The sequence below is a fragment of the Melospiza melodia genome, chromosome 3 (genome assembly GCF_035770615.1).
Source record: "Melospiza melodia melodia isolate bMelMel2 chromosome 3, bMelMel2.pri, whole genome shotgun sequence".
In the NCBI taxonomy this organism is placed as follows: Eukaryota; Metazoa; Chordata; class Aves; order Passeriformes; family Passerellidae; genus Melospiza; species Melospiza melodia.
This window is the reverse complement of record NC_086196.1, coordinates 135,861,658-135,882,497: the sequence shown is the minus strand read 5'-3', so window position 1 is coordinate 135,882,497 and position 20,840 is coordinate 135,861,658. Positions and strand designations below refer to the sequence as shown.

Sequence of the window (20,840 nt, the reverse complement as noted above, 5' to 3'; positions counted from 1 at the left end):
TAATAGTTATAAAATGGTTATAAAAATATTAATACAATTAGAGTAATAATAATTTGGACATTTTGAATTAGGACAATATGAGACAAGAGAGACAAAGAGTTAAGGATGTCTGGGTACCTGTTCTGGGTAGCACAAGCCTGAAAAAGGACACACATTAACAAAGGATCAATCCTTAAATACAACAGCCTGTTGCATATTCATACACTTCATACATGATGCATAAATTCCATTCAAACACAGGATTCTGTCTGGTCATCCTCAACTTCTTCCTCTGAATCCTAACAGTGCCTCAAGGCAGGAAGAAGTTCGTTTCTTCTGATAATGGAGCAATAAATTTTTTTTCTCTGAAAAATTCAGGTGTCCTGTGGCTGCTCACTGCAAGAACTCACTGCAAGTTCTTTCTTTAAAAAAACTATCCTACATAGCATAGTTTCTATTTTAACATTTTTATAACCTAAAACTATATTTAACACACTACTTAAGAGAATTAATACAGCATAACTTTCTAACACAACACATATAATATTCATTTGAATAATTGCGAAAAGCCAATCATAAAATACATGCATTTTTCACACTGGTTTCATTCACAGGAGCCTGCTCTGGCTAGAAGCATTGCAAGTGCACTTCAGGCTTTCCCAGAAACAGGGCTGGGATTAATCTCTGCAAGGCTTGTGCTCAGATCCCTCTTTCCTTCCCCTGCAGAGATTTTCTCTGTGTTCCCAGTCAGAGGGAGCCTGGCAGGAGGCACTGAGCTCATTATCACTGGGGATTTCTTTGAGGAGCCCGTGCAGGTCACTGTTGCAGGTAAGAGCAGAGCAAATAATGTGAATTTTATTTTTTTTAAAATACAGTTTGGCCCTGACTGCAAAACCCAAGAGGTGTTCAGGGATGCCAATGTGGGAATTGTAGGACTCACCTTGTCCTCATGCTTGTTTTGCATAGGAGGCATTTACAGAAGTGATACAAATAGATAATAAGAACCTTTACCCTTAAACAATTCATCTTTAAACCAATACCCCATAAGTTAATACAGCCCATAAACACAGCTGTGAGAAAAGCTTATAGAAAAATGAGAAAGAAATTCATGATTACATACTTCCCTGGTGAGCTGCTATTTGTAAAGAGAGACACAAGAAAACTATTTTCTTGTAGAAAAGTCTCTGTAACATTAACAAGAGAGATTTCTCTTATTAAATAAACTAAAGAAAAACTATTTCAGAAGTGGCAAACTAACTAAAAATTTGGAGTTTTTTCTTTACATTGTCATTAAGATGAAAGAGGTTGTAGGGCAGGAGAAATATCCTAAAGGTCTTGTTTTAATTCTTAATACTTTTTCTTTTAGTTACTATTGATAAAATTCTTTTTATACTCTTTTAAAGTTTTAAAACTACTTCATCTTTCTCCTAGTCCTACCTCACAGCAGGAAATGAGTAAATGCATCCGAATAAACACACTAGTAATTAACCAACACTAAACCCACCGCACTCATTAATACATTAACCAAAAGAAATTTCTCAAATTAGCAAACCAAAACCACTGCACACCTCCAGGAAGCTCCAGTTATTCTGACTGTGGGCATGAACTCTTCTGCTTGTTGGTAGTACCAGCCCAGGCTTGTGGCAAAATGTTGAATGCCTTTTAGGAACAAGCTAAAGGTTCCTAAGGAATAAGGAGGGGAATTTAGGAATAAAGTGGATGGGAGGGGATTCTGCCTCTCTGCTCTGGTGAGATCCCACCCAGAGTATCACATGCAGGGTCCTCAGTACAGGAAAATCATGGACCTGTTGGACTGAATCGAGAGGAGGGACACAAAACTGATCAGAGGGATAGAACACCTCTGCTATAAGGAAAGGCTGAGAGAGATGGGGCTGTTCAAACTGGAGAAAATAAAGCTCTGAGGAGACCTTGGAGCACTTTCCAGTTCCTAAAGGAGCTCCAACAGAGCTGGTCTAGTGGAAGGTTTCCCTGCCCATAGAAAGGTACATGTAACTGCATACTTGTAAGGTCCCCTCCTACCCAAACCACTCCATGACTCTGAGATGTGTTTGTGCTGCAGCTCAGCTGTGTGTCCAAGCCTCTCACAGCACTTTTGTCTCCTTTCCCTGCTGGCAGGTGTTCCCTGTAAAGTCAAGCACGTCTCTCCCCGGGAAATCAGATGCACCACTGATGCTGTTGGTGAGGGCAGAAGATTTCGAGCCCCCCAGCCAGGTGAGCTGTTCCTGGAGCTCCAGATAAGCAAACACACACAGAAACGCGGGGCAGAAACCCTTTGGTGATGAATGCAATAATGAAACAGGGCTTTCCAAAGCACTTCAACATCAATTCTGGGTGGTAGGGAAGGGGGCTACAAATAATCCAAGGGCTGGAGCATCTCTGCTATGAGGAAAGACTGAGAGAGAGCTGGGGTTATCCAGCCTGGTGAAAAGAAGGCTTCAGGGAGACCTGAGAGCCCCATCCAGTGTCTAAAGGGGGATTTCAGAAACACAGGGATGTAAAGAACATGGGAATAGACTTTTATTAGTAACAGGACAGGGGGTGATGTTTTAAAATTAGAATGGGGTCTATTTAAATTGTTTCTAAGGAAGGTATTTTTTACAATGAGATGAGGACGGCCATGGCACAGTTTGCCCAGAAATGTGGTGGATGTTCCATCCCTGGAAACATTCAAGGCCACTTTGGGTGCAGCTCTGAGCAACATGCTCTGGTTGGAGATGTCCCTGCTCATGGCAGGAGGTTGGGCTGGATAAACTCGAATGGTCCCTTCCAAACCATTCTGTGATTCTGTAGGCAGGAAAACCAAGGTGGGGAGCTCAGCCCACCAGGAGCAGACAGGAGATGGTGGGAGGAAGGTCAGACTGGTATGTATGGCTGTGAAAAATTAGGGAAAAAAGGCATGGAAAATATTTAGAGGAAGGATGGCTGAACTGGAGTTACTGCAGAGGCTTCTGGAGACACTCCCTGAGTGGAGCACTCCTTGAGTGGGAGATTTTAATGCATAAAATGAGGCTTAACTTTGACTGTGGGTTGTCTCAGTGCCTTTTCCTGCAAGAGCAGAAACGTGAGCAGGTTGGTTGTTGTTCTCTCTGCAGAGTTTTGTTATTTCTGTTGGAGGGTTTCAAGGTAAAACAAATTCCCCATGGCGAGATCTGTGTTCTGCCTTAGACTGCAAACCACCCCACAAACAGAACCAATTTATTATTAAAATTTTCTCTCTGGCCTGCCTCCTACAGCACTGATTCCAGCATGTGCTCTGGGATTTCTGCTGGCTGCTGCTGAGCATACTTTTGTTTTAACTTTCTAGGAAACAGAGGGCTTCTCTTTGAAGTCTGGGATGATGCCTCTGATCTGACAGAAGCAGGTCCTGGATACAGATGGCAGTTTGTACCTAATGCCAGCTCCCCAGTAAGGTTTCTGTCTGGGGCAAAGGAGTCCTTCAGGTACTCGGTGATCTTAAAAAGAGAAGAAGCCATGGCAATCACCTTTAGCAGTGTAAGGTGGAGCAAAAACACCTGACAGCTCTTTATAGCACAGCCTCACTGCATAGCTCCTATAAATCAAAGCAAACCCTTTGCTCCAAGGTCCTTTTGAAGCTTAAAATATGCAGTGAAGTGCTTTATTTTTTCCTCCTTTTGCTTTCCCTCAGTGTTTCTGCTCTACCTGGCCTAGATATGCTGAAATACCACCAAAAATTTTGCTCTGGAAGTAGAAGGAGCTCCAGTTTGAGGCTGTTTTGGGCTGGAGCTCTGGCCAGATGTGGAGGGGCAGATTCTCAGCCGATGTTGGCAGCCAAGGTGGAGCTAATACAAATAAATAAATTGCTCAACTATGTTGGTTCCCATTGCATCTTCTGATATGACCTTGAAAAACTGTGCAATGTGCATGAATTCTTACATTTTTCTACCAATTTTCTGTTTTTGTTGTTTGATTCAGAACATTCTGGTTTTGGCTTTTTCTGCATGTTCAGGCTTAAGATCTGGTTTGAGAAGAAATGCACAGAAGTAGCCACCAACAAAATCATACTTAGTTTCATGTAGCTGTTTTTTTCTTTCCTTTTTGAAACTTTTGTAAAGCATAATTGACATTTAATGTGAAATTGGGTCATTTTGAGGTTACTTCCGCTTTAAAATAACAAGGTTTGTTTTGTTAAAATGGTTTAAAGATCTTTTCTTGTTACTCAGTGTACATGTAAAGGCGGGGTGTGGGTATGATTTGTTGTTTTGGGATTTTTTTTGCTGTAACTCTTTCGTATGTTATGGATATTCTGTTTTTGCTCAGCTCCAGACTCCGTGGGTTTTTTGTGGCTCCTCAGACCAACAATTACACATTCTGGATTCAGGCAGATGGTCAGGCATCTCTCTACTTAAGTTTGTCCCAGGATCCAAACCAAAAGGTATTGCTATTGGTAGAAAAAAATAAGAGAAATGAAAATTAAAAATGGGTATGGAAGGGGTTTTAATTAGGGTGATAACAAGTGGGAATTTCCCCAGTGTGGATTGGTTTATTGTCTTTTATGAATCTATTGCAGAGTCAAAGCTGTGTGATTATTTTTGGTATTTTACATTGGTCCTGTCCATTATTTAGCTCATAAAAAAGAAATCACTCTTTCAACCAGAGTAACTGATTGTCTTTTCCAGAAGATATTTTTTTTGTTTTTAGTTCAGCACATTTCTGTCTGAACTGAAGCCATCCATGAAAAGTTATTTGGGGAACTGTTATCAGTGATAGAACAAGCCAGAGGAATTATCTTCTTTAAGGTATTGAACCTTAAACCAAAATTTTTTGAGATTGTGGCTTTTCCCTGTATAATAGGAAGGAATTTTGTGAGCTATCAACCCATGGCTATCAGTTATAAACACAAACATGCTGTTTGTTTCTTTTAATTTTGCAGCTGTGTCATTGGAGTAAATGTTATTTGGGGATGGAGAAATGTTACAAACTGGTTTAATGGCTTCAAACTGAAAGAGATTTGGTTTATATTGGATATGAGGAAGAAATTCTTCCCTGTGAGTGTGAGGAGGCCCTGGCACAGGGTGCCCAGAGAAGCTGTGGCTGCCCCTGGATTCCTGGAATTGTCCAAGGCCAGGCTGGACAGGGCTTGGAGCAACCTGGGATGGTGAAAGGTGTCTCTGCCCATAGCAGGGGGTGGAATGAGATTGTTTTTGATGTTCCTTCCATCCCAAACCATTCTGTGATTGAGTGATTTGGTTGTTCTGCACACAGGTGAGAATTGCCTCTCTCCCTGCTGGCAATTCAGAGTGGTCTGAGAACTGGGCGAAGAACTGGAGTGAACTTTGGCAGCCAAAATCCCAGAAATTTGAGCTAACTGCTGGCTCAAGGTACTACCTGGAAGCACTGCATCATGCCAAGACACCCAGCAAGGGGATGAGAGTTGGAGTCCAGATTCACAACACGTGGCTGGACCCCCATGTGGTGAACAGCTACTACACCGAGCGGCACGAAATTCGGGCTCGAGCCTTGCACCTCCCAGAACTGCAGGTCAGTGCTGCCTGCAGCTGCCTTGGTGGTGCCAGATGTGAAAAAAAATGTGGGTTTCCTTCTTGTTTACAACCTCCTGAGACAGCTGATGAGAAGAACATCGTGAGCTGAAGTTGTCTGTGGTTTTTACATACATGAGTGGGTGTGTGTAAGCACTTAGGAATGAGGGAATTTTTCCCTAAAGGTTAAACTTCTGAAGGACAGGAGCTTTAAGGACCATTTGCAGCTGCACAGGTCATGTATCTCTTGTTCTCCTGTTAGTGTAAGAACCCTGTCCCTTGTAGGACAAGGGCAGGGATCCCTGACTCTTGGAAGGGATCCCTGGTTCACAGAGACTATAAAAGGCAAAGTGCTGGCTGTAAAATCCTCCTCAGTAGAAGATGCCAGGTTTGAAGTGTGTGTGTCTCATGCAGTTTGCATCTGTTTTCATTTCTTGATTTGCTTCTCTTTTTCTCCCAGATGTTGACTGTGTCTGGTACAGGTTATTTCAGTATCTCCTGGAACAACACACTGAAAATGATCCCCACAAATGCTACAGCTCAACAGGTAGGTAACATTAAACACAGACAAGGGTCCTCTGCTGGGACTTGGTGGAGCTCTGGTGCTTGATAGAAGTTAAGATTTGGCCTAGAAGCTGAGATAAAGTTAATGTGATATAGAGATGATTTTTTTTTAAAACGGAGAATATCTGACAGTGAGATTTTTTTTTCTTGAGCGTTGACTCCCAGATGTATTCTAAGCTTATCACAACATCCAGATATCTTGGACTTTCATTGATCCAGATCCTTGGACTTCTTCTCTAAGGCCAGATGGGTGTTGTATGGCTCTGGCTTCTTCAGCAGCCCTGAGGCTCCTGATGTCTTGATTGGGAATTTGTCAACATTAAAGTGACCCTGAGTGATGTCTCCATGACACTCATTTGACTGAGGATGTCTCACACCCCTGAAAACTTTTATGTAAACATAAAAGTTTACATTCTGTTGAGATGAATTTTGTTATATTATTATTTAAAGTTTTTATTATTTTAATATTTGGCTACCTGCTTAGTCAGTGCTGCTGTGCCACTGATCCCTGGCTGATGCAAAATGATGTGTGTGTTGAAGTCTCTGCTGAAATGATTGTAACTGACTGCTTCCCACTTTCTTAATTTATTCTAAAGGTGCAAGCAGCAATAGAAGAACTCCTTTCAGTAGGATGTGAAACTGAGCCAACTTCTGCTAAAATCCTCTTTCACTGTGGCTTTGAGAAAGAAGGTAGAGAACTTCTGTGGTAAATAAGCAGTATTTATTGTGAGGATGGATCTGCTTTTATGACATAAGTGTGTCACAGTGGTCACAAGGGTTTTCAGGGTGAAGAGAGAGACGAGAATGTTGACTTCATGTTCAGAAGGCTTGATTTATTATTTTATGATATATGTTACATTATGACTATGCTAAAAGAATAGAGAGAAAGTTCTCAGAAGGCTACCTAAGCTAAGAATAGAAAAGAATGAATAACAAAGGGCTGTGTCTCAACAGAGAGTGAGACCCAGCTCTGCCGTGAGTGGTCAGTAAATCTAAACATCTACCCAAGACCAATCACGGATCCACCTGTTACATTCCACAGCAGCAGATAACCATTGTTTACATTTTGTTGCTGAGGCCACAGCTTCTCAGAAAGGGGAAAAATCCTAAAGAAAGGATTTGTCACAAAAGATGTCTGTGACATAAGTGTGCTTTAAACTTTTACTGGTAGGAAATTTACACTTTTAATGGGTATAAGTACATATTCATGTTTATCATCTATTCGTTGTGTGTATGCATTAAAAACAATATGATCAGTATAATAATCATTGTCATCAATATAATAATCATAGGATATCAGTGTTGGAAGGGACCCACAAGAATCCTCAAATCCAACTCCTGGGCCTGTACAGGACAGCCCCAGGAATCTGTGCCTTAGAATGTTGTACAGACACTTGAACTCTGGCAGGAGAATTATCAAAATAGGACTGTTTGACAATTTCTGGATACCCAGTTGCATTTTCATGAATCCTGACTGCACTGGTGCCTTGTGAATCACTTTGAAACGTCTCATTTTCTTTTCTTTTTTATTTGTCAGATATGAAGAACATCATCACCACAGGACACATTGTCAGTGGGACAGAGCCTTTCTGTGGGAGGTTCAGCATCCACAGACCAAGCCAGCTGCTGAAAACTTCCCCATCAACACTGCCAAGATATGACCTTACTAAATACCCACATGTGAGTGGCTGCTCTTCATGAGCAGCTTGCACTGGACACTGAATGTTCAGAGCCTAATAAACAAGATAAAGTCTTCTGGTCAGCTTACAACTCCCCCAAATATATCAAGCATCATGTCTTGGCACAGAGCAGAGCACCTTTTATTTGGTTTGAGAGTGGTTTTGGATCTCTGAGATGTAAATATTGTTTAACACAGCTGCCTGCTGTGGGAAAGGAAGAAGTGGGATGGTGTTGGAGAAAGGTGGAAGGGACAAGGACAACCCTTTCCTGACAAAATGAAAAAATCCTTTATTGTTTGGTGATCCATTGCTCACTTTTCTGCTCATCTTCTCCTACTTTTGAAATGAAATAAACCCAAAACTTCAGGGAAGCCCCAGGGGTCAGTTTGATGCCATGTTGTGGCACACCTGGGTGCCAAAATTGTCTTCTACACCTTTTATTCCCTCTCCAGCTCTCTTGGAGCCCCTTTAGGCACTGGGAGAGGCTTTAAGGTCTCCCCAGAATCTTTTCCTCTCGAGGCCAAACAACCCAGTGTTAAACCAGAATCGAAATAGAATATCTTCCTTTATCTTCCATGTACATTATATATAAATTACCTGTGTTTTGATTTGTGAAAATCCTTCCCCCATCTTTGCAGGTGTGTTTTGCACATAAAGGACATATGAGCAACATCCTCCACCTCTCAGTGTCCTACACCAATGTCTCTTCATGCCCAGTGAGGAGAAACCTCACCTGCCAGTGGGACTTCAATGAAACTGACTCTAAAAGGTATCCAGACAATTACAGTTATCAGAGATTTCATTTTTCATAAGAAGGTGCAGTGGGAAAAATGAGGGAAGCTCTTATTTATATAGAACAATTTGTCACTTGGAGTATTCTGACAAAAGCTCTGCTCCTACAGAGGCATTGCTGGAATGTGTTTCCATCTGTTTTTGGAGGATTTAATGAGTAAATTTCCATGTTTCTTGCTACATGCACTATCTCACCTCAGTGACACATAGCTGTACTTGAAGATTATTGAGAACATAAATTCCCCAGTTTCTTTCCTGGTCGATTTCCTGCAGTAAGAGAGAGAATTGCTTGTTTATTTACTCCACCCTTTGAAATCTTTGAAAATTGGTGTAGACTTTGCTTTTCTTTAGTCACTTAAAATTCCATGAGTAGAAAACATTTGGTAGCAGACATAAAGCTTAAGGCAGGCAGACTTAAAAAGATCAGGAGTGTAAAAACATGAAGAGAGCTGAGGGTTTGAATTTTGGATTGACCTCCATTGAGGTCACTGATGCTGTTGTGGTATTTTGCCAAAAATAAAGCAAATGTAGTCATTCCCATACCCCACTCTAGTGATTCAGAGGGGAAAACATAAGCAGAGATCTAAATCCTCATTTCTCACTCTGGGAAACTCAACAAGGACATGGTGAGTAATCACAAACCACTGAGGATGTGGCTTGTGCTAAATATCAGTAGTAACAAAACCAGAGCCTGATATTACCTAGAATCTTCACAAGCACCTCAAATTTGTTTATTGTCCCAACCTTGTTGTCTTCCAGCTGGACATTTATCTGCACCAACCTCTGGAAAAGCTGTGGGAATCTCTCTGTGCTTCTCCAGGACCTCCCAGTCAATTCCCCAGTATTTGTGCATCAGATAGACTTGCAGAGCCCCGTGCTGCAAAAAGAAACACCTGGATCATTTTATCTTGATGAGCTCATCGTTGCTGACAGAGCTGTGATTGGTAAAGGCATCTCTTTTGTTTTTGTTTTTGTTTTTTTTCCCCCCTGGATATTCTGTTAAATCTATAGTAATAAAGATGGATGAAGCTTTTTCAATGGGAAATTACATAACAGGAACAAAAAAAATTTTTAAACTTTTATATATATATATATGTATGTATGCATATTTTTTTTTGAGAAGGAATTGCTAAAATATCGATATTCTTGGTTTATTTGAAAATGTGGTTCTACAAATGGAACAGGCTGTGGTGAAATCACCATCCCTGGAAAGGTTCAAAAATGTGTAGATGTGGCACTTGGAGACATGGGTTAGTGGTGGACTGGGCAGTGCTGCACAATACTTAAACTCTGTGAACTTAGAGGCCTTTTCCAACCTTAATGATTCTATGAAATATAAATTAAAACAAGAAAAACCACAAAACAAACCCAAGCAGGTGTGTCCAGCTATGAAATGACAATACCCTGGGCACAGCCCCCTCTGCTCTCCTTGCTCTAATAGATGTTTATGTTTTTTCTTTCAGTTTCCCAGAGAGACCCCAAACCCCAGTGGCCAGAGGGGAGGATCATTGAAGCAGTATCTGTGGTGGGGTCTCCTCCTTCCTACAACGTGTCCTGGGAGGTGTCTGGCTGTGGTTCCAGTCTGCCCCTTCTCTCTCCAAGGTAGGGACAGTGAGCAGCTCATCTCAATACCATGTAGCTCCTCTTACAGTTCCCCCAATGTACCTGGAGCTGGGTTCAGCTGCTGGAAACAAGAGGGGCTGAAGAAATTTGAGATAACTTGGGGTGTCAGATATCTGTGGGTCACCAAAGTGTGGTGTGGGATTGGAAGGAAGCCCTTCTGGAACAGTGGATGAAGATCATCCAGAGGTGTCTCCAAAACACTGTTAATGACACCAGTTAGGTGCAACATCACTGTTAATGACACCACATTAGGCACTGGAAGTCCACTTTGGGTGTCCTTGTTTGCTGAGATGAGGTTTCTGTTTCTCCCAGCAATGACAGGAATTGGAGCCATGGGCTATAACCAGATCACAGACTGTAACATTAAAGGTTTGTACTGGCAGAAAATAAGTCCTGTAAAAGTTGGATTGTATCCAGCTGAGTCAAATCTAGTATCTTAACATAAACCACCAAGGGTAAGGGCAGGAATGAGACTACAGGGGGATGTTTGTGGTGGTTGAGATGAATAACAAGAGGTGTAACTTATAGGAAGGGGGAAAATTTTACTCCTGTGTGGAGCCTGAAGACTGACACTGGAATGCTGCAAATAACACTGATGGCTGTATTTTTTAAATAAATTTAGAAAAAAATGGGGAAAAAGCCATAAACATCACTATAGAGTTGAGGAAAATACCTAGAAGAGGAGGATTTAAGAAGCTCTGCCTGTTTAGCTAAAAAACCAAAAAGGATTAAGAGGCAGTTTAATCACAATACCTCTCACCAGGATACAAAAGGTGTTAGGCACAGGTGGACTTTTCCATCCCACTGAGGAAGTATCAGAGAAAAGCAGGAATCAGCACAAGCTTTAAAAATGGGTGAGCTGAGCATTGTCCTTGGACATTTTCAAAATAAACCTGGCTCTTTCTCTTCGCTGAACACGGGCTGTGATTTAATCCAATACAATTCCTACTCCTGTCAGAGCAGAAATATTGGCTAAAATCTTATACCAGCTGTACAAAGGGCTCGGCGATCCTATTGGTTTTGTTTTGTGGAAATTTTCTCTGCAGAAGCCACTTGTTATCCAGACATTTAACACACGGTGGCATTGTTGTACCACAGAGAGGCTCCTTTTCCTTTGAAACAGGAGAATTCTAGTGGCAAAGGAGAACAGCATTTTAACTTTTAGAAATGGACTTTTGTGAACTTGAATGACTCCAATACAGATGTGTGTCTGGGGGCATGGTTTAATGAGGGACCTGGTAATGCTGGGTTAAGGATTAGGCTCAATCTTAGGGGTCTTTTCCAACCTAAATGACTGTACAATATGAAACCTCACTATAATTCAGGGGACTTGAGATTTTCATGGACTTGAGGAGATCACAGTGTGAAGCAGGAAATATTTTTTGCTTTGCTGTGGCAGGTGCTGTCCAGGCTGCACTGAGCTGGTCCTTTAGAAATACCAGTAGTGGTGTTTCTAAACACCACTGGTATGCACCTGGTGCTTGATGGTGTATAAATTATTTCTTCTATCATAAATTTAAAAAGGTTATTTTCCATATTTTTTTGCTGTGTGCATTGCCTGCATAATTCACAAAATCACTGGGTTGGAGGAGACCTTCAGGATCATCATATTCAACCCAGCCCCAACACCTCAACTAAACCATGGCACTGAGTGCTATATCCAGTCTTTTCTTAAACGCATCCAGGGATGGGGACTCCCCCACCTCCCTGGGCAGGCCATTACAGTACTTTATCACCCTTTCCTTAAAATCTTTTTCCTAATATCCAACCTATATTTCCCTTGGCACAGCTGAAGGCTCTGTCCTCTAGTTCTGTCAGCTGCGACCCGGAGAAAGTGATCAACCCCACCTGACTACAGCCACTTTTGAGGAAGTTGTAGAGAGTGATAAGAAGTTGGGAATATCCAGGGTTTTTTTGAGGTCTGGGCATCTTCCCCTTCAATCCTTCAGGAGTGTTGTTCCCATAGGTGTCCCTGAGCTGTTGGTTGACTTGGGGGTGTCATCAGTGAGGGTCTCCACTGCTGATGCCTTCCTGTGACCCCCTCTCTGTCCCACAGAGGTGCAGTGCTTGGGGAGGGCTCTAAGGAATATGGACACCTGAACGTGTCCACGGAGGACGTGAGAGTCAGCCTCACCATCCAGAGGCTGCAGAAGTCATCCCCACCTCTTGGAGGAACCTTCCACATCCACTTGGCCAACACCGTGATACCAGGTAAGGAAAGATGCAGGTCAGGGCCTGGATTTCCTGAGCAGGAAGCCAAGGGAAGAATTAATTGCCAGAGAAGTTTTGGCTGCCCCATACCTGGGTATGCTCAAGGCCAGGTTGGTTGTTCACAGAATCACAAAAGGTTGGAAGAGACCTTCAAGATCGAGTCCAACCCGTTCCCTGACACCTCAACTAAACCATGGCACTGAGTGTTATTAAATAGTGTGGATGATCTTTAGATTGGACATAAGGAAGAAATATTTTATGTTGGGGAAACAGTGGCAGGGGTTCCCAGAGAGGTGGTGGATGCCCCATCCCTGGAAACATTTGAAGTCAGGTTGGATGGGGCTTTGAGCAACCTGGTCTAGGGTTCATTGCTGGGATTAGATGACCTTTAAAGTCCTTTCCAGCCCAAATCCTTCTATGATTCTATTTATAATTCTATGATTTTTTTGTGTTTAGGGTCCAATAAATGTCACTCTTTTGGCAGCAGAGGTTTGAACCATGACAGCCTCACACTCATAATGAAACCCCTTCCTTTCCTAGAAGCAGGCAGATCTGCTCTCCTGGAAATGGAGATATCCACTGCTCCCTTACATCTTTTGCAGGTGTTTCAGTGCACATCTCTGCCCACCAGCTCCACAGGCTTTTGCAGGACAATGTGGACAATTTTACAGCTCCTTTCTTCAACACCAGTGACTTCACCGTGACCAGAGACTCCAGCTCGTGCTATGAAAGTGTCTGGACACTGACTTGGGAAAAAACAGCTGGGGACTTGCCCAATGTTATCAGTGTACAGTAATTTCTTTTACTAATCTCCCCATTTGATGTCTTTGGTCTTGGCTGATTCTCTCTTACAGGGGTTGTCTTTATGAAGACACCATGGAAATTTAGGCAATCTTCTTATTTGGAGCAGAACCTTAAGCAAATTAAATGATTAAACCCCCCCAGTTTTAGGAGAAGATATTATATGGACTCTGTGATTTAAAACCAGGAGATCTGAGTGTAATTTTTGCACAGCAAAGGGGCTGGTATATTGAAATGAAATCTTTCCTAATTATATCTATATTAATGTTTCAGTACAGTAACTGGAGGTCATCACAGATTTGTGGCATCATTTATTTGCCAAAAAGGTATTTTTCTGAAAACTGTTTTGTCTGGTTTTGTATCTGGTTCTCATAGGTCTCAGGTTGGAAGTTCACTTTACACTCTCCCATCCCAAGATTTGTCATGTTAGTTTTGCTTCAAGCAGAAGGGTCTTTTTGAGTAGGGACTCCGACTGAGATGCTTCCTGCCTCAAAAGGAAACTATTTCTTGGATATTCAGCTCCTAAAAGTGTGATGTCATTTTCAACAAATTCTAGAGCCCAAGATGTTGGCCTGGAGAGTGAAAAAAGTTTGAGCTGCATCTTCAGCTCTTGCACAGGCCCTTGTTTCATCTAAAGTCATGTCTTTGAGAAGATCTTTCCATGCCTAAATCCAAATTATATGAGTGGGAATTAGAAGTTTATTTACCGCCCCGATTCTTGCACTCCTTTGCCTTCTCTTTGACTGCAAGGTGAAGGTGGGAACAGGGAGGTGTTGTGAAACCTTGAGTAATGAACATTTAGAGGTACAGATATGATTAATGGAAGAAGGGTGAGAAGTTTCCAGGAGTTATTGCTTGTAAGGATTCTGTTTTAATTTAAAATCACAGGACAGAAAAGGATGAGAAACTAAAATTCCTTGATCTTTTCCAGGTCTCTGCTGAAAACCTCACTGGCCTGAAGCCAACCGTTTCTACTCGTGTGGTTTATGATGGGGGTGTGTTTATTGGACCAATATTTGGGGACATGCTTGCCACCCCCCATAACCAAACACAGGTGAGTTGGTGTGCTCTCTCACTTGTCACTGATTCAGCAGGGTTGTGTAGCTCCAGGAGTCTCACAGGTATTTGGGTACCTTGTTCTGCCAATAAATCCTTTCAGGAATTTGATGTTCTTTGCCACAAATTTCTCATACTCTGCTGCCTGGTGTGTGGAGCAGGACTTTCCTCCAAGAGCTGTTGCAGGTAGGTAGAATGGAGATTATGGGTCATGGAAGACACTATCTTTTTTTGTTTGGAAGCAGTGACCAAAGAATGAAAATCTCTGAACTCCCACCCTTGGTGGGTCCTGTGGTGCTGGATACCAAATTGGGAATCACAAAATTGACCTGCAACACTCTGTGACACTGATGGGCAAAGTAAATGAGTTGGTGGCTGGGATACTCATCTGTGAGTTTGGCAAGTCCTGAACCTCTCTGGATCTCAATTCCCTAGGAGGGAAGAGAGAAACAGGAGATCTTCAGGCAGAATGAGGAATCATTCCAGTCTGCTGGATGGACAAATGTGTTCCCAAGTCTGCTCTCAGATGTTGCAGAACAGTGGCTGTGGCTGCCTTTGTTTCCAGCAGACTCACAGGCACTGTGGCCATAACAGGGTGATGCTGGATGTGCTCCAAGCCCAGCTGTGCAACATCTGGGGCCAAGTCATCCTGCCTTTTTCATGAGCCTGGTTCCTAGCCATGAGAATTGCTCTTCTTCCAGTGACTCAGCCACCTATGGCATCTTTTCCTTCTGTGCTGCACAAACCCTCAAACAGCCCAAGTGAAACAACACCAGCAGCAGCAAACAGATTTTCTGATATTTTTGAAGCTTTATCCTGGCAGTGTAAAAATGTCCCTCTAATTATCATCTCTCTGTCTAGGCAGACTACTTTGCAAATCTGTGCTCCTTGCATTTCTTTGGGACAGATGCTTTGCTTTTTGCAGGCACACCCTTAACACCTGGAGAAGGATAAAGAGGGGCTCTTTTATGCCCTATCCTTTGCCAGTTGACTCTTCAAAAATATCAAGATCTCAGGAGGGATATTTCTTGATATCTCTTTTAGATAGTCAAGGTCACAGCACAGTATTTTTCCTTCAGCTTTAACAACAAGGGGCAAAAAAAAAAAAAAGAGGGCAGCATGTTGAGAAGACACATTGTAGGTTTTACTTTAATTAGTCTTCCATGGTGCTTTAGACATAATAAATTTATTCCCAAGGCAAAGTGAGAAGAACTGGGGGAAGAAGAGTCTTCAGTGGGTGACTGGAAGAACAGGAGTTTGAGGAGGTGTGGGTCCCAGGATGGTGGGAGGTAGGCTGGAGATGCAACATCCAAAGCTGTGCCCTGGATGAGCCCTAGCAATCTGCTATTTAAATTTGCAATTAAATTTGCAGTGAGACTGCAGCAGGTTGAAGATCTCTCTGTTTGTACCTTGTTCTGGCACTGAGTTTTCTCGGTACCTCAGGGTGGCTACCAGCATCTATCAGTCAGTTGTGGCTCTAGAAAACACCTCTGTTCCCTTACCAACTTTAAGGTAACTCTCTGCTCTGTCTGCAGGTGGTGATGATGGTGAATGATGTCCTTGCAAACTGTTCTGGCTCGTGTTCTTTCCAGTTCAGCCAGGAATTGACACCCATAGTCAGAGATGTGGAATATTCATCAGGTAACGGGGCCTGGTGCCTGAACACAGTGGCCAAAATTCAGTGAAAGATCTGCCAGGTGCCGGTGATTTCATGTACACTTGTAACCTTTTGTAAATTTTTGATTTTACGGAAACTGCACTTTATGGGTCACTTCTGATCAGCTCCAGTTCCAGACATGCTGAGTGTACTAGTTTGAACTGAGAAGGCCATTGGAGCTGGGAAGGGTCTGGGGCACAGGTCTGGAGGGGCTCAGTCTGGAAAAAAGGAAATTCAGGGTGATCTTCTCACTCTCCACAACTCCTTGATAAGAGGGTGCAGCCAGGTAGGGCTTGGTCTCTTCTTCCAGGGATGAAGAAATAAGATGATAGGAAATGGCCTTAATGTGCGTCAGGAGAAGTTTAGATAGTTTTCAGGAAAAATTTCCTCATTGAATGGGTTGTCAGGTTCTGGAACAGCTGCTCAGGGCAGGGGTGGAATCACCATCCCTGGAAGGGTTCAGACGGTTTGTGGTTGTGGCATTTGGAAACATGGTTTCGTGGTAAACACAGAGGTGATCTCAGAGGTCTTTTCCAACCTTAACTACTCTGTGATTCTATGGTAGAGGCATAAAGGGGAGAGAAACAATGGCAGGTTTGATGCCTCAAGCAAAAACTAGCTCTTGGCTCAAGTTATTTTTAACAAAAATTTAAGGAAAAATATAACAGCTGAACAGGGACGGGCATGAATTGCTGTTATGTGGAACAGTGAGATACCACCAATGGTGTAGCTTTTAGGATATCCCATTGAAGCTGTTAGAAACTTTTAACTGTTGGCTGAATTTGAATTTGAATTCTGGGCATTGGTAGCCCAAAATTCATGAGTCACCTTGATGATTATATTCCTTCAGGTGAGGGGTCCCAGGCCACAGTGGTTCTCAGGGCAGCTGGTTTTGGTGAGGAGCAGCTGGCCCTGCAGGTGGAGGTGGACAGGAGGAGCTGCCACATCTCATCTCTGAATCAAACCCACGTGGTTTGCAAGGTGCCAAGGCTGCCGGTCGGGACCTACCCTGTGACACTGCTGGTGGCACCTCATGGCTTTGCTCTTGGTGCCACCACAGGACAAGGGATCTTCCTCACAGTGCAGCCAACACTGGGAGCTGTTGAGCCTCCTTCAACTTCAGAGATTGGTAGGTATGAACCCCTCAAGGGAGCTGCTTCCTGCTTCTTCCTTGGCACGGCATCTTTTGGTTCTTTACCTTCACTGCCAAGATTTTCACCTGATGAAGAAGTTTTATGGCTGTGTGTACCCCAAAGTACAGTAAAAAATTACCTAAAGACTGACAGATTCTCTTTGTGCAGGTAACCAGTTTCCTGAGTAGTTTTGTTTGGGAATTATATCTTCAAGTGCACATATATTCATTTCAGCAAATCATTAGTGCTTCACACTCATCCTCCCATATCCATTTGACATGTAGCTATGTAGTATTTTAATTAATCTGGCCTAATAATAAGTGGGTATTAGGGAAAATGTCTTCACAGAAATGGTTTCCAACCCCTGGAACAGGTTGCCCAGGGCATTGGTGGAGTCACCATCCCTAGAGGGATTTGGAAGATGTGTGGATCTGGCACTTGGGGACATGGGTTACTGGTGGGCCTGGCAGTGCTGGGTTACTGGCTGGACTTATTGATTTTAAAGTGTTTTTTAAAACTAAATTATCCTCTGATTCTATAACCTTGGAATGGCTGAACTCTGGTTAATCCCAGCCCCATTGAGGCAAATTCATGTTCTGAGGAATAAAATGGAAAACTCACCTGTGTTTAGGTGAGTTAGGGACAAAGGTTTAGGTACTTAGGCACAAAGCTAAGAAACTTAAGAGGAGCTAAAGCTAAAGTGAATCTCCTTCCCTTCCCATTATACCTCCTCTCCTTGAAATAGAAGAGGAAATAGAGTGATAAATTCCATACCCAAAGAGAAGAACTGGAATTTATTTTTTTTTTGAGAGGAAAGAGTCTCCTCAACCAATGAGATATGTGGCAAACACTCTTGATACACCTGGGCAGTCTCAGATTATACTTTGTTTTCAAGCAGCAAGGAATGCAGCAGAAACACCATGAACCAAGTCTACTCTGACAGTAAAGTTACCCAGTCATTTCTGGGTAAATCTCATTTTATTTTTGGGATCATGATGGCAATCACCACTGAGAGCAGCACTGGCCTCAGTGCAGCTCAGACACGTGGCTTATTTTCAGTAATCATGATCTGACTGGGCCATGCCTGCCCACATTGGAGCAGCCAGACAAAAGGAATGCTGGTCTGTAAAAATATCCATGGACAAGCATGGGATGGACTTGGGATAACACAGAATTCCTGAACTAGAAGTTATGGCCACCTTTTACTGTGCTTTTGATTTGAGGATTTTTTTGTTTGTTTTTTTGGGGGGGGGAAGGAGAGGGTTGTTTGTATTATTTTTTCTGCTGTTGATTTTTTTGGGTTGTTTGGTTTGTTGTTTTTTTTTTTTTGGTTGCATGGGAAGAAAGCTGCTCTAACTCTTTTATTGCGGGTTTTTTCCTTATTGAGAGGGTCATGACACACTAAGAATCACTTTTAATTCATAGAAAACCCAAACACCTCCGAACAACTTTAAAAACAACCCAGCAATGGCAAATTTAAGTGCTTGAGCCTTGCTTCTCCTTTCCTTTTCTGGCAAATCCACTCCCAATTACAGTGATCTGTCACTCATTAAAAAGAAAGCAAGAATAATGCTATCTTACATTACATGTGCCTGGAATGCTTATAATTGGAAAGAATTACAGCTTCCATCTGTGTTTTTAATTTCTCCCATTTCAAATACCTCTCTTCAATCTCATTGTAAAGTGCACGCAGGCAGTATTTCACTGCATATAGATATAATGTAGATATCAAACCTTAACTGCATCAGTCTTTACACAACACTGGTGGATTCTGAACTCTAAATCTGAAGCTCCTTATCTGACAACCCTTCCATTTGCACGTGGCTTCAGTTTTCACTTCTTGCTCTTTCTGACTCTGCAAATTTAATATTACAGGATGGGAAGCACCTTGTATTTTGCTGCTTCAGCTCCCTCTGGTCAAAATATCCCTGGTCTCAGTGGTGCCATGCTGGGAGATCCCCATGACCTAACTCCAGAAGCATGGAATGCCTTTCTAAAGATACTCTCACATTCCACTGAATAGCAGGAGCTTGCTGTTAATGTATCTGATTGCTCTCCTTGGCCTGGATTTGCTGCCAGCCACAGGAAATCAAGACTAAACTTCTATAATTCTCTGGTGGTTTAAAGAATTAGCAGGAATAGGTAATTTCAGGAAAGTGTGCAAGGGAATTTGTCATTAATATATAATTACTTTAATGTAGAGGATTGCTTACATCACATGTGAAAAGAGGGATAAAAGCTCAGTAGGTTTACGATATGGCCATGCTAATAAATACAAATAAATGCTGCATTAATTAGTGCCTGTCTGAGCAGTCTGTTCAGCCACAATCCTAAAAACTCTGCAGTGCTGACAACTTGAGAAAAAGCTCTAAGTTTCAAGCAACATTTCCTTTTTTTTTTTTTTTTAAGTTTCTCTGAATCGCATCAAAGCACAAACTCCAGCTTAGAATTGCCATTAATGCCCACTCCTGTTCTCTTCCCTGCTTCTCTTTGAAACATCCCTGAGCCCTCTAGTCACTTGGAAAAGCAAAAGGGTGCCTTGGCTCTTTGGAAGTGGATGCTGCAGGAAGATCAAGCACAAGGCTGACTTGTGTTGGGCGCGATCCCGCCTGGGATTGGAGCGGCTCGGTCTGGCACGGAGGAGAGCTGAGCTTGCTCGGTGCTCCTCGGAACGAATCCCTCCGTGACTCCCCTCACAAATCCGAGTCTCCAGCCCTGCCAAGTCCCCTTTCTATCCCAAGTTTCCTAGACACATGCTACAGGCTTTTCTGACAGCGGGGAGCTTGGCAGCTGTTTGAACTGCGAGAGCACCTGCTGCGTTAAGCTCATTTTCCATTCTTAGTGCTTCTTCCTTCCTTCCTTATTTCGTTCTTGGGCTGGGGATCTGGCTAAGGGGGAGATCACAGGCCAGGGCTTGCTGGTTTAAATAAGTATGTCATTAAAAAATAAACCCAGAAAAAAAAAAACCTCAGTCATCCTGTGTTGTGGAGAATTCAAATAATTCAAATTCAAAGAATTCAAGTATGGCAAGAAGGATCTCTGGTGCAAGAGAGGGAGCCAGGCACAGCAAGGTGGAACAGATCATCATCAGCTCAGCTGAGAGACTTTTGTAGTCATCTAAAAACAAAGAATTCTTTGTATATTAAAATATCCTACGTATTGAATATCATGGAATAATTGTCTGTTTTAGGAGGACTCAGAGTGACTCTCAGGGGGACCAATCTGGAAGGGGTAAATGCTGTTTTGTTTGGATCCCAGCCTTGCCCAATTTTGGAGGAGGGCAGAAATTCAACAAGAATTCAATGTAAAGTTCCTTCTCGGGTAAGAAACCACACTTTGGGGAACAGTCAGAGGCCAATGTGACTTTCTGTGTTTTCCTGGCCTGAGCTACATTAGGAAAGGGCAAAGAGTAACCCCTCAGCCAAGTCTTGTCTGTGGACTCTACAGATTAGACAGCTTAGTTAAAAGCAGATTAATAAGGGATTTATGAAAACCAGTGAAAAATGCAAGCTCCTCAATTTAATAAGAATATTGCAAATTAAAAACTGCATGGTTAGTCTGGGATTTTATTTACTAGTTTAATGTATTTGTATGGATATAGCAAATCCAAATCTGCACAGTCTAGGATTGTTTTAAGGTTTCTAAATCTCCATAGATGCTCTTTAAAGTCAACTTAACTGTAAATATTTAAGCAGAATCTGGTGTATGTGAAAGTTTCATCAGTGCCATGTGCCTGACTTACATATGGGAGAATCAGAAACATAGGAAATAACTTTTTAAAAAAAAAAGTTGGTTCATTCTTATCTATGACATTTTCTTTCTCTCT

General features: G+C 42.4%; 1 protein-coding gene across 1 annotated transcript in view; it reads left to right on the top strand.

Moving 5' to 3' along the window:
- Positions 1 to 20,840, top strand: part of PKHD1 (PKHD1 ciliary IPT domain containing fibrocystin/polyductin) — a 238,734-nt gene that overhangs the window by 12,937 nt on the left and 204,957 nt on the right. The window contains exons 11-27 of the mRNA XM_063153146.1: positions 706 to 807; positions 2,116 to 2,211; positions 3,305 to 3,440; positions 4,279 to 4,393; positions 5,224 to 5,499; positions 5,959 to 6,045; positions 6,659 to 6,752; positions 7,600 to 7,742; positions 8,380 to 8,510; positions 9,293 to 9,477; positions 9,997 to 10,135; positions 12,213 to 12,367; positions 12,970 to 13,154; positions 14,100 to 14,222; positions 15,760 to 15,865; positions 16,732 to 17,010; positions 20,205 to 20,335. Of these exons, the coding sequence (XP_063009216.1) occupies positions 706 to 807; positions 2,116 to 2,211; positions 3,305 to 3,440; positions 4,279 to 4,393; positions 5,224 to 5,499; positions 5,959 to 6,045; positions 6,659 to 6,752; positions 7,600 to 7,742; positions 8,380 to 8,510; positions 9,293 to 9,477; positions 9,997 to 10,135; positions 12,213 to 12,367; positions 12,970 to 13,154; positions 14,100 to 14,222; positions 15,760 to 15,865; positions 16,732 to 17,010; positions 20,205 to 20,335 (2,483 nt within the window). The remainder of the gene's footprint in view (positions 1 to 705; positions 808 to 2,115; positions 2,212 to 3,304; positions 3,441 to 4,278; positions 4,394 to 5,223; positions 5,500 to 5,958; positions 6,046 to 6,658; positions 6,753 to 7,599; positions 7,743 to 8,379; positions 8,511 to 9,292; positions 9,478 to 9,996; positions 10,136 to 12,212; positions 12,368 to 12,969; positions 13,155 to 14,099; positions 14,223 to 15,759; positions 15,866 to 16,731; positions 17,011 to 20,204; positions 20,336 to 20,840) is intronic.